The 13,591-nt window shown below is 42.0% G+C and overlaps 1 protein-coding gene across 3 annotated transcripts in view; it reads right to left on the reverse strand.

Annotated features, from left to right (window-relative positions):
* Nucleotides 1-13,591, reverse strand: part of LOC143923385 (uncharacterized) — a 144,011-nt gene that overhangs the window by 63,636 nt on the left and 66,784 nt on the right. For all 3 annotated transcript variants that reach the window (XM_077447009.1, XM_077447010.1, XM_077447008.1), the window contains 2 exons: nucleotides 5,980-6,106; nucleotides 399-463 (listed from right to left, as the gene is read on the reverse strand). In XM_077447009.1, the coding sequence (XP_077303135.1) occupies nucleotides 399-463; nucleotides 5,980-6,106 (192 nt within the window). The remainder of the gene's footprint in view (nucleotides 1-398; nucleotides 464-5,979; nucleotides 6,107-13,591) is intronic.

Below are 13,591 nucleotides of genomic sequence, written 5' to 3' on the forward strand. Positions count from 1 at the left end.
GAGCTAAAGGTGTGCCTCTGTGTAAATCCAAGAAGTGATCTGGCAACTGCTTCAGCTGCCCACAGTTAAAATGGATGCAGCCAGACTCAATGGAGGGAAAATTCTGCAGCATATTTGGCAAGTACAGAATTATAGTATATATAAAATAATATACAAAGTGGTTGAAGGGAAGCTTCAGAATGACAAAGATGTTTTTATTACAAATTATGTGAGCAGACTGCAGTTCCTCTGCACGAAGCAAGCAAAGGGGGAAACTATTATATTTGGGGAGAACTTCTCTGCCAACTGTCCAACTACACAACAAAGCCTAGTGAAACTGTGCAAGCATTCAAAACATGAAGAAAAATGCAAACATATGCTAGTATACACAAATAAAAAAAAATTTGTGAAAGTATTACCTTCCCACAAAGCTTGCATTCCAAAGGATCGCCTTGTTGAAGAGAAACATTTTTTTTTGCACATTCTGTAAAAGGTTATAGAACACATTAGCAAAATCTAACTGGAATCTTTATTCAAAATGAAAGCAAAATATTTAGAAAATGTGCCGGTTTTTATATGTAAAGTGTATCTGATAGAAATAATTATTAATGCTAAATACGTTATAATTGATCCTACTACTGGCAATTAGTGCTTTTCTTTTCGCGCTGTTCATTTTTTTATATTCATTCATCTTTATTTAAATATTTTCATTTATTACAAATAATATCTACATTCCATATTTTATATAGAAACAAAGAAATAGACAATAAACAAAAAAAATAGATATTTATAAAAAAAAGTAATCATATCTTATATAAACTTGCCGTTTTTCATTTCATGCTTTTCAGTTCGTTTCTGAACTGCCGGAATCGGGGGAGATAACGTGTTATTTATTATTGGCCTTGGAGTTATTTCTTTGACATTATTTTTTGGTTGAATAATAATGATTTGATTTGGTATATTTTCTATATTTTTGGATGCATAGAATGCACTTTTTGGTCAAGTTCTAGTGGCAGATAGCATGTCTAATTAAATATAAATAAATTATATATATATATATATATATATATATATAGTTTTTTTTTATGCACAATAAAAAAAAATTGTGGCTATGGGGCTGATTTACAAAAGGTTTGCGCTATGAGTTGCGGCGCACGCCGACGCGCAACGGCTTTTTTCGTATTCACAAAGCATTTGCGCCTGTAACACAGCGCAATTCCCCATTAGCTATTAGATTCCCGGCGACGGGTGGCCGCGAACTGTGTGCCGCTATAGACCTGGCGCACGCATTCTTCAACTCAGAATTAAAAGAAGGTGGAAGTGCCAATATATGTTTGTATACCATCTTTGACGATTGTCTCATGCCAGGGTATGCCCAGGTGTTACTTACTATATGTTGACAACGATAAAAATTGTAAGTTAAGAAAACATTTTTTTTACACTTTTTTGTGAAATGGTACCAGTACAATGTACCCGTTACCATTTCAAACAGGGGAATGGCCGGAATCTGGGGGTCCCCTTGTTAAAGGGGGCTTCCAGATTTCGATAAGACCTCCGCCTGCAGACCCCCACAACCACCGGGCAAGGGTTGGGGGGATGAGGCCCTTGTCCCCATCAACATGGGGACAAGGTGCTTTGGGGGCCACTCCAAAGCACCCTCCCCATGTTAAGGGCATGTGGCCTGGTTAGGTTCGGGGGGGCGCCCTCTTGCCCCCCCTCTTTTGCCAGGTTGCGTGCTTGGATAAGGGTCTGGTAGGGATTTTTGGGGGGACTCCCACATCATTTTTTTTTTAATTTTGGTTTGGGGTTCCCCTTTTTATTCATACCAGACTCAAAGGGCCTGGTATGGATTTTTGGGGGGACCCCATGCCGTTTTTTTTTCTATTACTTTTATCTGTATTGCCAAGACCCGACAATACATTACAGCCACGAGTAGTTTTAAATGACTATTTTTCCTTTAGAAATTTAATTTTGCTCTCGGACTGTTCTAAACACGGGAAACACGCACCACTTTACAGGCATACTATAGACACCCCCCCCAGGTAGGAGATTGAAAGGAATATTTCTCTTTTATTGTTTCAGTTTAAGCATTATTAAAATCACTTCTCCCGAAAAACTTCAGTTTTTAAAACTTTTTTTGCATTGATACATGGCCTCTGGGGCAGGAGCCGGGTCCCCAAACACTTTTTATGATAATAACTTGCATATTAACCCTTAATATTAGCACTTTGATTTTTTTTTTCACGTTCGTGTCCCATAGACTTTAACGGTGTTTGCGCGTTTAAACAGATTTCTTGCCTGTTCGCATGTTCTGCTGCGAACCGAACCAGGGGGTGTTTCGGCTGATCCCTACTTCTGAGTATGCTTAATTCCTTTGCCACTTCTCTATTACAACTTCTATGAAGGAAAATAATGTAGTACGGCTTCTACGCATTTCGTCACAGCAACACATGACTTTCCCAATGGAATAAACAGAGCCTAGAGGTCCACCAGTTCATATGCACGTGTTGTTTACTGGTAACTACTGTAACCAGGCGCCATATTAATATAATTGCTGATGTGAATGCCCCCACCTTCCGTCAACCAACAACAATTATTTCAAGTAGTAGTAAACAACGCATGCTTGCTTGTAGCTACAGGTAAGCTTATAATAAAGCTTACTTGTAGGTACAAGGAATATCTCCTAAACGTGAATCATTTAGGAGATATTCACTACTTCTGCAGCCAGTGACATCCCCAGCACATGGGCACTGAAGTCTGGATGAAGATGGAAGCCCTGTCAGTGGTGACCAAGGAGTGCTGGAGGGCTTTGTTTTAAAGTGGAAGTAAACTTCCTTGGTTGAATGTTACCTATAGGTAAGTCTATAATAAGGCTTACTTATAGGTACAATAAATATCTCCTAAACTTGCACAGTTTAGGAGATATTTACTTTAGAAGCAGCCAGTGACATCACTGGTACACTTGCTCTGAATGAATGGCATACTCGTGCCAGTCCTTCAGAACCCTATGCCGTGAACAGAAACTCCCATGCAGGAGCGCGGGAGTGAAATCATCGCGGCTCAGCCATTTACAGCCTGTCAGAGAGTTGCCCGTAGCAGACGTGTCACTGGGCGCACTGCGGGGCGTCGATGTGTGCTGGCGCTGCTGGGCGCGCGGCTGTGCAAGCGCGTGCGGGTGCACGTGCGCGCGCGTCAGCGCCAATCGGCCTACCTAAGTGTTCCCCCGTGGTGTGCTCGGTGCTGTCCGATCTGCAGCTTCCTGTGCCCTGTTGCCTGTGACTTTGCTTGTGTTCCTGAAACTCCTGTTTACCCGGCTCGTCCCTTGGATTTTCCTGTCTGCTGCCTGCCTTTGACCTTCGGCCTGTCTCTGACCTCACATCTGCCTGCTCCTTTGTACCACGCTGCCCGCCTGTTGCCAACCCTGCTTGTGACCTGGACTTGAACTTGCTTATCTCTTTTCTGCACTGTCTGCTTGCTGTCATCTGTGCCTGTGGCTGGACCCGCTCACCTCCTTCTGCTTGCATCTGCTCCGTCATCCAGCTGTGAGAGTCTGTCTACCTGTCCGAACCCTGCTGTCGGATCTATCCTTCAGCATCTACCCGCCAGGCTCTCATTCCCGTCTGCGCTCCCGTGCCTCCTGTCCACCCTACCAGGGGCTGTGAACCAGACCCATAAGGGAGACATTCACCTGCTATTTCGGGCTCACTTGTCAGGTACGTGGGTCTGACACAGCCCCTGTACCCGGAAGAAAGACCAGGTGAAGATGAAAGCACCTACAGGAAGCGTGGCACTGGAGGTCTTTGTTTTCTGGAGCTCAAATGTGCTGGCTCTGAGGAAGTGGGCTCTGGCTCTGAGGAAGTGAGGCTTCCCCTTTCAAGCCCATAAGCCATATTGGACATTGAAGGGTCTCTCCTGTGATATAAGTCAAGCATTGTGGCTCTGGAGGTAGTCACGTCTTGATTCTTTGGTATGGCTGCTAACTTAATGTGTTTGTGAGTATATAATTTGCTTTTATCCCTCAATAAAGTGTTAATTAAGGTAATGCACTGGGCTGGTGTGTTCCCTTGTTGTTGTTTCGTATGGCTCTATGGCAGTGGTTCTCAGCTCCTCTCCTCAGGGCCCACTAGCAGGCCAGGTCTGCAAGATAACTGAAATACATCACAGGTGATAACATTTGTGGCTCAGTGATTGCAGTATTCTAATCTGCATCTCCCCAATCTAATACATAAAATCTGGCCTATTAGTGGGTCCTGAGGACAGGAGTTGAGAACTACTACTCTATGGGTTGCCGGATCAGTGTTGCCATATATAAAGTATATTTAATGGCAGTCAGTAAAAACCAGGCACCTTTCTCCTGCCAGTAAATGCCAGTGACAGGAAAAGGTTGGCAGTTAAAAATATGGCTGTGACCTTCAGTTTGGAATTGCCCATGTGCAGTTCTGATCCGGAATCGGCCGAGACCATCCGAGTGCCTGCTACAGTGTGTTTGGTTGGCGCTGACAAGGGGCAGGGCTGGTGAAGGTTTGTTGTGTGATGTCATGGTACAAAGGAGCCGAGGCAGGAGCAAGGCAGGCCTTGAGCGGGACTGTCAGTGCTGTTTGGACTGGAGAGGACTGGATGAACCACCTGGCATAGAGAGAGAATGTCAATGTGGCTCAGCAGGGGACATGTGTATGCGATCTTTGCTGCTACACATTGCCATCAGTCCTGTCCCTTAGCTACTTAATTGCTGTATCGAAAAAAAAAAAAAAAAGATATGTTTTAACTTTTTATATCTACCTTAAATCACATTGCAAATTGCATAGTGTACTTGTTTGTAGCATAAATACTGAAATTTGCACTTAAAACTGTAACTTTGTAACTTGCAAAGTCCAGCATACAAAGAAAAACCAAAAAAAAAATGAGAGAAAAAAATTATCTTTTTTTAGATTAATTTTTCTCTCATTTTTTTTTGTTTTTTTTGTATGCTGGACTATTGGATTCTCTTGCACATTGCACTTTATAGACACTAGTGATATATAGTCTTTTGCACAGTATATGGAATTTTTTATAATTTTTGTATATCATTTTTCATTGATTGATTGACCTGTACACACCATTTGGAATTTTTTATTTTTTATTAATTGATTGATTTATTTGTACACATTATATGGAATTTTTCTATTCATTTATAACTAATGGTTAACGGATGCCACAAATCACTTCACATACACTGTAGCAGATTGCAACTAATTTTGATATATATATTAGTTGTGATACCCTATGTACATATACTGCTGCTTGTTCCTACTTTTGATAGGTGCTATAAATATTGTAGCACACAAAAATATTTAAGGGGCTTTTCTTGTAGCTGCCTCTGGTCTGGAGTATAGGGTGGGCACTTATTTTGGATTTTATGCATAGTGGGAGTATTATATACAGTACACACTTAGGCTTGAGAGAGGAGATACCCTCCATACTTTAGTGGCGTGTTTAGCTGTAAGGAGACAGAGTGTGTCTCTGATTGGCTCGCCCGGTCTATAGGCTACCTCTCACGTTAGGGAGTACATTTATATGTGACCATTTGGGGAGTATCTGTCTTTGAGGAATTGATGCTCTCCCCCTTCCATTCGTATGGCTTAATACTTTGATATATATTTTTTTCCAATATTAATCTAATCTTATTTAACTTTACTCATTTTTTATAGTTCGTATAACAGTAGGTAGCGCCGAAGGCCCTAATTCTGGTAACACTGGGTGTTAACATCAAGCTACCTCTGATCTGTCACATTTAGGTCCAGAAAAATGGAAAGGGACATCATCTTTTTCAATTTTTTTTTCTTCCAGATCTGGACAGACTCAGAGGTAGGTGGGTGTTTATATACGCAAGTCAGTTTACATCTACCTGTCCACAGAGTTACATGGAGCTTACAATCAGGTCCGTCTGAAAAACAGGGCCCTTATGAGCAAATTTCGAAGTTCTAGGTGACAGTTTGCAAATGAAAAAATTCCAATCATTACCTGGGCTGTCATGGAAATTCTTGTACCTCCTGAGCTTCTGGGGATAAATTGCAAATTCATGTTGTGGATTAACAACGCTCGAGCTTTGAAAGACTGCCCAGCTTGGTTCATTTTTTTTAGTTGCTTCCTGGAGAAGGGAGGCAAACCAAAATCATGAGATAAAAAAACAAAAAAAACATTCGGGATTTAGCTGGACAAAGAGCAGAAAAGATTTCAGTTTCTCTATTTCCTTGTTTTGTACTGCTGAGAAGTCTTCTTAACCACTTCAGTACCAGGTACTTTCACCCACTTCCTGCCCAAGCCAATTTTCAGCTTTCAGCGTGGTCACACTTTGAATGACAGTTGTGCAGTCAACATTTTTTTTTTTTTGAGACAGATAAAGCTTTCTTTTGGCGGTATTTAATCACCACTGGGTTTTTGCTAAACAAATGAAAAAAGACAGCAAATTTCGAAAAAAAATAAATACATTTTTCTTAGTTTCTGTAATTTTGTAAATAAGTAATTTTTCTCCTTCACTAATGTATGCTGATGAGGTGGCTCTAATGGTCACTGATAGGCTGCAAAGATGGGCACTGATAGGAGGCACCGATGGGCACGATGAGGTTGCCCTGGTAGGTGGTACGGATGAGCATTGATTATCAGTGTAGCCCCATCAGTGACAATCAGGGCAGGGAAAATAAAAATAGCAATCTGGAGTACAAAGCAGCACACAATAAACACGTTAACACTTGCTAGACACACAGTTAACCCCTGGGCTTCATAACAAAGGGGGTGAATACATACGCACATGGCAATTATAATTTTTTTTTTATTTCTGAAAAATAGTTTTATGTATATATTTTTCTAATTTTACTTCACCAACTTAGACGTTTGTGTTCTGATCCATCACATATAATTCAGATTAAAAAAAACATTGAACTAAAGGTTATAAAGTAACAAAATAGGAAAAAAGCCAAGGGGGGTGAATACTTTTGCAAGGCACTGTATTTTTTCTTCTTTGCATTGTGCATGCAGACAGATCTGGGTAGAAAGAAAGGCCTTGAATGCATGGTGGCACAGTTTCTAGGTTTATCGTGATCATAAGGAACTTGTCCTTGGTCTGAAAAAAATGCGTTCTGCCGAATACAATGTCCGATCGGACCGTGTTGTCGGATAATCCGACTGTGTGTGGGCTCCATCGGACTGTTTCCGTCTGAATATTCGACGGACAAAGTTTTAGAGCAGGGCTATAAAACTTTCCAACAACATGATCCAATCAGACTTTGTCCAATTGTGTGTAGAGAATTCCGATCGGACAAAATGCCACGCATGCTCAGATCAAATTCCTAGACCAAAGCTATTGGCTACTAGCCTGAACGTAGTCCCGTCCTAACGAAATAACGTCAACACGTTACGTATGATCGGATTTTCCGACAACTTTGTCTGAACGTGTGTAGGCAACACCAGTTTTGGACAAAATCTGTCGGACAAAATCCGTGTATACAAGGGCTTAGAGTTCCCTACTGAGAATCAACCTGTGATACACAACTTTAAAAGACATTCTTTTCTCATTACGTAGCACAATGTTGATATTTTATCCCACACAAACCACTTCAAATCCATAATTAAATCAGTTGATTGCAGAGTCACCCATATTGAAAATAAAATGAGTGAATTCGCTGACACAGTAAATGAAGTGTTTGATGCTCACAATGAAAGGGATAACGAACTACAAAAAATAAAAGCTAAATGACTGATCTTTGAGATCAGCCAAGAAGAAATAATATCAAAATCCGCAGGATACCAGAATCAGGTAAACCACCCAAATTACACTCCTATTTCCAAAATATCTTACAAGAAATGCTCCCTGCTGCTTCTCTGACTGACCTGTCTATCGACAGGATCCACAAACTACCAAAACCTAGACATCTCCCTGAACATCTACCAAGAGATGCAATCACCAGAATACATTTTTTTCAGACCAAGGACAAGTTCCTTATGATCACGAGAAACCTGGAAACTGTGCCGCCATGCATTCAAGGGCTTTCTTTCTACACAGATCTGTCTGCATACACAATGCAAAGAAGAAGAAATATGGCCACTATCACAAAACCATTGAGAAACCACCAAATTACTTACAGTTGGGCCTATCTGGCCAAATTGCTTATCACAGAAAAATGGAAAACAGTTCACTGTCAATTCTGTGGAGGATGGTATACATCTCCTGAGAGATTGGAGCATCCTGGAATGTGACGAAGATGCCCCATGAATAACTTCCTCAGCACGTTCTCACTCTCCAAATGGCCAAAAACGGATGAAGGCTCATGTTAATCATTTCCCCTACTACTTTAGATAAGCTTTGGTAGACCCAGAGAATTCTACCTAGTTCTGTTTTCGCCCCTTTGAGATCTTGTGGGCTATTATCCTATCAGATTTGATTTGAATCTTTTTTTTTTCTCTGAATTGTGTTTACACCAGAAGTTTTAAGTTTATTTTTTTATCTCTGGTGTATTTAAGACTACTGTCCTAAGTTTGATCTTAAACTTTATCATCTGGGACTCCATCTCATTGTCAGGATTTTGCTTTCTAGAGGCTCCTCCCATCTAGAAATTTTAGCAAATTTTAAAAAATCTAGAAAACTCACTAAATCGTACTGGTAACTGTTCTCGGGACTCTTGGTACATACAGCCAACATCATAGAATTCGACATTTCTTAATTTAATGTTTGAGGACTGAACAGCCCATACAAAAGGATCATGCTATGGAAGGAAGCACAACATCTAACCTGTGATCTTCAAGAGACTCATTTCACTGCATAAAAACCTCCAAAATTTCAACACCAATGCTTCCCAAAAATATACTGTTCGAATGCTTCCAAGAAGAAACGAGGAGTTGCTATCATCATCAAAGATACTGTTTCTTTTAAACACATCCTTATGGAAATTGATGAGATGGGTAGATATATTATACTTTTATGTGAAGTGAACAATTCAATTTATACCATAGTGAATGTATAACAACCAAATGTGAAACAATTGTCATTTCTAAAAAAGGCATGGCAATTGGTCCACAAAGTGTGACAGGGTCAAATTATATGGAGACGTTAATGCCACCCCCAATAAATCACTAGATGTCTCAGACGAGGCTCGTAATCGACATGGTAGAGTCACCCTCTCACTTTAGCTCTTCAGAAAATCTATACGATGTATGGCTAACATTCGAAAGAGATTATTCCTACTTTTCGACTGTACATCACACATACTCGAGAACTGATCTCTTTTTAGTCAACAAATTTCTTTTACAATGTGTGACTGACTGCATCTACTATACATAATATTACGTGGTCTGGCCATGCCCCAATTTCCATTGTAGTGGAGGATTCATGCACTGAAACTCGGGCAAATAGATTGAAGAACAACGTCTTTTTGTTTGGTTTGAACATCCAGATGATAAACTTAAAATAGCTAATGACCTTCAAGAATTATTCCACATTCACGCCCCATCTGTGCCAGACCCCTTCATTATATGGAACAGTCACAAAGCTTACATAAGAGGGGACCTTATGAAACTCAGTAATGTTGTTATTAGGATGCAGCGGAAATAACATATCAATGACTAGGGATGAGCTTTGAGTTCGAGTCAAACTCATGTTCGACTCGAACATTGCCTGTTCGGCGAACAGTGAACAATTTGGGGTGTTCGCGGCAAATTCCAAAAGCCGGGAACATCCTGTACAAGTCTATGGGAGAAATCTAAAGTGCTAATTTTAAAGGCTAATATGCAAGTTATTGTCCTAAAAAGTGTTTGGGGACCCGGGTCCTGCCCCAGGGGACATGGATCAATGCAAAAAAAAAGTTTAAAAACGGCCGTTTTTTCGGGAGCAGTTATTTTAATAATGATTAAAGTGAAACAATAAAAGTGTAATATTCCTTTAAATGTTGTATCTGGGGGGTGTCTATAATATGCCTGTGAAGGGGCGCATGTTTCCTGTGCTTAGATCTGTCCCTGCACAAAGTGTCATTTCGGCAGGAAAAAAAGTCATTTAAAATCACTTGCTGCTATAATGAATTGTCGGCTCCCGTAATACAGAGAACAGTTATTGAAAGTCATTGATTAAAAAAAAAAAAAAAAAAAAAAAAAAGCATGGGGGTTCCTCCAAATTCAATTACCAGTCCCTTCAGGTCTGGTATGGATATTAAGGGGAACCCCGCGTCAAATTTAAAAAAAAATTGACTGGGGGGTCCCCCTAAAAATCCATACCGGACCCTTTATCCAAGCACGCAACCTGGCAGGCCGCAGGAAAAGAGGGGGGGACGAGAGAGTGCCCCCCCTCCTGAACCATACCAGGCCACATGCCCTCAACATTGGGAGGATGCTTTGGGGGTCTGTGACCCCTCAAAGCACCATGTCCCCATGTTGATGGGGACAAGGACCTCATCCCCACAACCCTGGCTGGTGGTTGTGGGGGTCTGCGGGCGGGGGGCTTATCAGAATCTGGAAGCCCCCTTTAGCAAGGGGACCCCCAGATCCTGCCCCCCCTGTTTGAAATGGTAAGGGGGTACAAAAGTACCCCTACCATTTCACAAAGAAAGTGTAAAAAATAGTTAAATAAGACAAACACACTTTTGAAAAATTTCTTTATTAAAAATAAAAAAAGATTCCAGCGGTGGTAATCCACTCTTGCTATCCAGCGACGGATAATTATCTCTCTGGGGTCCAGTGATGGATGATCTGATCCAGCGACGGGTGATCTCTCCCTCCAGTCCAGCGCAGCGCAGTCCATCCATGCATCCTCTGTCCAATCCATGCATCCAATGTCGGAGACACTGCGGGATGCAGGCGGCCTGACGTTTCTTATATTAGGAGGGCGGGGCCACCCATCACCTGACCACACCCCCTCTGATGCTAGTGGGGAAACGGGGCTTCCCCAATGACGTATGGGTGACTACGCCCCCTCTGATGTAACGCAGGTTTCAGTTACATCAGAGGGGAGCGGGGTCACCCATACATCATTGGGGAAGCCCGGCTTCCCCCACTAGCATCTGAGAGGGGCAGGGTCAGGTGATGGGTGGCCCGGGTGGCCCCGCCCTCCCCATATTGGAAACGTCAGGCCGCCGGCATCCCGCAGTGTCTCCGACAGTGGAGACAGAGGATGCATGGATGGACTGCGCTGGAGGGAGAAATCACGCGTTGCTGGATCAGATCAGCCATCGCTGGACCCCGGAGAGATGATCATCCGTCGCTGGATAGCAAGAGTGGATTACCACCGCTGGAATCTTTTTTTTTATTTTTAATAAAGGAATTTTTCAAAAGTGTGTTTGTCTTATTTAACTATTTTTTACACTTTCTTTGTGAAATTGTAGGGGTACTTTTGTACCCCGTTATCATTTCAAACAGGGGAGGTGGGATCTGGGGGTCCCCTTGTTAAAGGGGGCTTCCAGATTCTAATAAGCCCCCCGCCCGCAGACCCACACAACCAGCGGCCAGGGTTGTGGGGATGAGGCCCTTGTCCCTATCAACATGGGGACATGGTGCTTTGAGGGGTCACAGACCCCCAAAGCATCCTCCCAATGTTGAGGGCATGTGGCCTGGTACGGTTAAGGAGGGGGGGGCGCTCTCCCGTCCCCCCTCTTTTCCTGCGGCCTTCCAGGTTGCGTGCTCTGACAAAGGGTCCGGTATGGACATATAGGTGGACCCCATGTCATTTTTTTTTTATAATTTGACGTGGGGTTCCCCTTAAAGTGGTTGTAAACCCTTACAAACCACTTTGACCTACAGGTAAGCCTAGATTAAGGCTTACCTGTAGGTCCAAGAAATATCTCCTAAACCTATATGGTTTAGGAGATATTTGCCCGAAGACAGGCACCACTGTCTACGGTGCATGCGCGCAGGCCCACTGAGTGTGGCATCATCGATGCCGCATGATGCCGCGTGTCTCGGCTCCCGTGTGCATGCGCGGGAGTGACGTCATCGCGGCTTCGCCGAATGACAGCGGCGGAGCTGCGAGACCCCACCGAGAAGATGGATGTGCCGGACTACAGGGGACAGCGGTGACTTCGCTGGCTCCTGTGTCAGGTAAGTGACATATAATGGGCTACTATGCGATGCATAGTAGTCCATTATGCTTTGCCTTTGCAGGGAATGAAAGAGGAAGTAAACTCATCAGGGTTTACTTCCTCTTTAATATCCATACCAGACTTGAAGGGTCTGGTATGGATATTTAGGGGGAACCTCACGTCAAATTTTTTTTTTAATTTGACGTGGGGTTCCCTTTAATATCCATACCAGACCCGAAGGGCCTGGTAATTGAATTTGGGAGAACCTCACGCTTTTTTTTTTTTTTTATCAATGACTTTCAATGAGTGTTCTCTGTATTACGGGAGCTGACAATTCATTATAGCCACGAGTGGTTTTAAAGGACCCAGGACCCAGGTCCCCAAACACTTTTTAGGACAGTAACTTGCATATTAGCCTTTAAAATTAGCACTTTTGATTTTGAACGTTCGAGTCCCATAGACTTTAATAGGGTCCTAAAGTTCACACGAAGTTTAGGTCTGTTCGCAGGTTCTGGTGCGAACCGAACAGGGGGGTGTTTGGCTCATCCTTATCAATGACTTATTATCCCAGAAAATCTGGAATTGACAAATAAAAAAATCACCTGACCCTAAAATCAGCTCACAGCTCGATAAAACTCGACATGAGCTTAAATTACTAGATTGTCAAACACAAAAGAAATTGCTAATGCATTTCAGGATTACTACAGTAATCTCTATAATTTAAAAAGATGAAGAATCAACTTCACAACTCTCCCCTGAGTTGATCCAGGAATTTCTGGACTCCATCTCTATGCCTAAATTAACAGGAGAACAACAAAAATCAATTAATGACCCAATATACTTAGAATAAATCCAAAAAACAATCATGTCCCTGCCTAAGAACAAATCTCCAGGACGGCATGGGTTTTCCTCCAAATACTACCTCACATATTAAGCCTGTTCTTATTAAAATTATACAAAACAATTATGGCAGGTACGTAAGACACAGTTTTATGGCTACAGAACTTTTGAATTGAATTCCCAACATGTTACATAGTTACATAGTAGGTGAGGTTGAAAAAAGACACAAGTCCATCAAGTCCAACCTATGTGTGTGATTGTATGTCAGTATTACATTGTATATCCTTGTATGTTGCGGTCGTTCAGGTGCTTATCTAATAGTTTTTTTAAACTGTTTTGCCCGTATTCCGGGTTTCTTCAGGGCATGTCCTGAAGAAGCCCGGAATTTGGGTGAAATATGCCCTGAAGAAGCCCGGAATATGGGCGAAACATGTTGGGATTTCCATTCAAAAGTGCTGTATCCATAAAACTGTGTCTTACGTACCTGCCATAATCGTTTTTAAATGTTTTTTTTGTCTTTAAAAAAACCTTTTTTACGTTATCTCTTGAGATCACTGTACCTTATTTTGCACCTTTAAAATCCTATAAAATTCCCCTATATCTATTTAATTGAGAGATGTGGTGCTAATAATAGTGGTTTGCCCGTGGTTATAAAATCCATTTCCTATTGTTTTTACTGGTAATGGCGTTGATCTGCGATTTTTAGCGTTACTACGACATTGCGGCAGACAAATCTG

This window comes from Lithobates pipiens, unplaced genomic scaffold (genome assembly GCF_037356315.1).
Source record: "Lithobates pipiens isolate NorthernLeopardFrog02 unplaced genomic scaffold, aLitPip1_a1.2 Scaffold_22, whole genome shotgun sequence".
Classification (NCBI taxonomy): domain Eukaryota; kingdom Metazoa; phylum Chordata; class Amphibia; order Anura; family Ranidae; genus Lithobates; species Lithobates pipiens.